Source organism: Vipera ursinii (genome assembly GCF_947247035.1).
Source record: "Vipera ursinii genome assembly, chromosome: 4".
Classification (NCBI taxonomy): domain Eukaryota; kingdom Metazoa; phylum Chordata; class Lepidosauria; order Squamata; family Viperidae; genus Vipera; species Vipera ursinii.
In genome coordinates this window covers 1,902,386-1,904,187 of record NC_139514.1, presented here as the reverse complement: position 1 = coordinate 1,904,187, position 1,802 = coordinate 1,902,386, and the positions used below count along the sequence as shown (strand labels likewise).

The 1,802-nt window shown below is 72.3% G+C and overlaps 1 protein-coding gene across 1 annotated transcript; it reads left to right on the top strand.

Moving 5' to 3' along the window:
- Positions 1–242: 242 nt before the first annotated feature.
- On the top strand, positions 243–1,426 carry TPBGL (trophoblast glycoprotein like; the record flags this gene model as incomplete). Its single annotated transcript, XM_083361748.1, has 1 exon — positions 243–1,426. The coding sequence occupies exon 1, from the start codon at positions 320–322 to the stop codon at positions 1,424–1,426; it is 1,107 nt and encodes a 368-aa protein (XP_083217874.1). The 5' UTR covers positions 243–319.
- Positions 1,427–1,802: the final 376 nt, after the last annotated feature.

Genomic DNA, 1,802 nt, shown 5'->3' with positions numbered 1-1,802 from the left:
GGGCAAGAAACAGCACCTCTGAGAACGTGCAGAGAGCCGGAGGGTGTCCCCATCGGCAACCGGCGGCAGAGAGCCAAGCGACCCCCCCACATCCCTCCACCCCCCCTCCGGAGCCGAGCCGGGGCAGCCTCCTCCGCGCTCCCCGCCTCCCACCAGCCCGGTCCGGAGCAGCCTCACCGCAGAGCCGGGGCCACTTCCCTCCGGCTGCCGCCGAAGCCGCCACCGCTCGCTCGCTCGCCCGACCCGGCGGCGGAGCAGCTGCAAGCCTGTCGGCAGCCCTCCCGGGCCGCGCTGGCGGGGATGCCGGCACGGGGCTAGCATGACCCGGCGCCCGGCCGGCCTCGCTCCGGCCCCTCCGCTCCTTCGGCTCCTTCTTCTCCTGCTCCTGCCGCCGCCACCGCTGCAGGGCCGGGGCTGCTCGCCCTGCTTCTGGTTCGCCACGCCGGACACGGTGCAGTGCCGCTTCGTGCAGCTGCAGGAGCCGCCGGCCGAGCTGCCGTCCGCCGTGCGCAACCTGAGCGTGGCCGGCGGCAACCTGACCGTCCTGGGCCGGGCGGCTTTCGCGGGCGGCTCAGGGCCGGACGGCTGGGCTCGGCGCCCGTTGCTCCACTTAACGTCGCTGGCGTTGCTCCGGAGCCGCGTCGAAGCGCTGGAGGAGGCGGCTTTCGCCGGGCTGCCGTCCTTGGCCGCCTTGGATTTAAGCCACAACCCGCTGCGCCGCGTCTCGCCCGGCGCCTTCCTCTTCTGCGCCCGCTTGCGGCGGCTCGGCCTGAACGGGGCGCTGCCGTCCGGCCGTCCGGCGGAGGAGCTGCTGGGCTGGGCGCTGAGCAACCTCAGCCTGGCCCGGCTGGAAGTGGCCGGCAACGGGCTGCGGGCGCTGCCGGCCGGCTGGACGCTGCCAGCCTCCCTGCAAGAGCTGGACGCGCGCAACAACTCGCTGCGGGCACCGCGACCCGACGGGCTGGCGTCGGCGGCCCCGCTGCTGCGCCTGCAGCTGGCGGGCAATCCTCTGACTTGCGACTGCCCCGCTCTGCGACCGCTGCTGCTCTGGCTGGCCAACGCCACTTGGCGGGCGCCGGATCGGCGAGAGCTGCGCTGCGCCGGCCCGCCGGCCTTGCGGGACGCGCTGCTTTTGCGCCTCCGGCCCCGCCAGCTCGAGTGCCTGGAGGAAGGGGTGGCCTGGGGGCTGCTGGAGCCCGTCGAGGGTGCCGAGCCGAAAGAGCTGGAGACGGTGTCCTACGTCTTCCTGGGCCTGGTCCTGGCGCTGATCGGGCTGGTCTTCCTGATGGTGCTCTACCTGAACCGACGGGGCATCAAGCGGTGGCTGAACAACCTCCGAGAGGCCTGCCGGGACCAGATGGAGGGATACCAGTACCGGTACGAGCAGGACAGCGACCCCCGCAGGGCCAGCCCGGGGGGTCTCTGAGAGCGGGCAGGGAGGGGGCCGGGCAGGTGGAGAACAACCTGCCTCTTGACCTCGCCAGTCTTGGCCTGGTCCTGGCGCTGATCGGGCTGGTCTTCCTGATGGTGCTCTACCTGAACCGACGGGGCATCAAGCGGTGGCCGAACAACCTCCGAGAGGCCTGCCGGGACCAGATGGAGGGATACCAGTACCGGTACGAGCAGGACAGCGACCCCCGCAGGGCCAGCCCGGGGGGTCTCTGAGAGCGGGCAGGGAGGGGGCCGGGCAGGTGGAGAACAACCTGCCTCTTGACCTCGCCAGTCTTGGCCAGCTTGGGGAGCTTGGCATCCCGAGCTTTCTCTCTGGGGCAGCGTCTTCTGATCTCCTTGCCCCCCCCCCA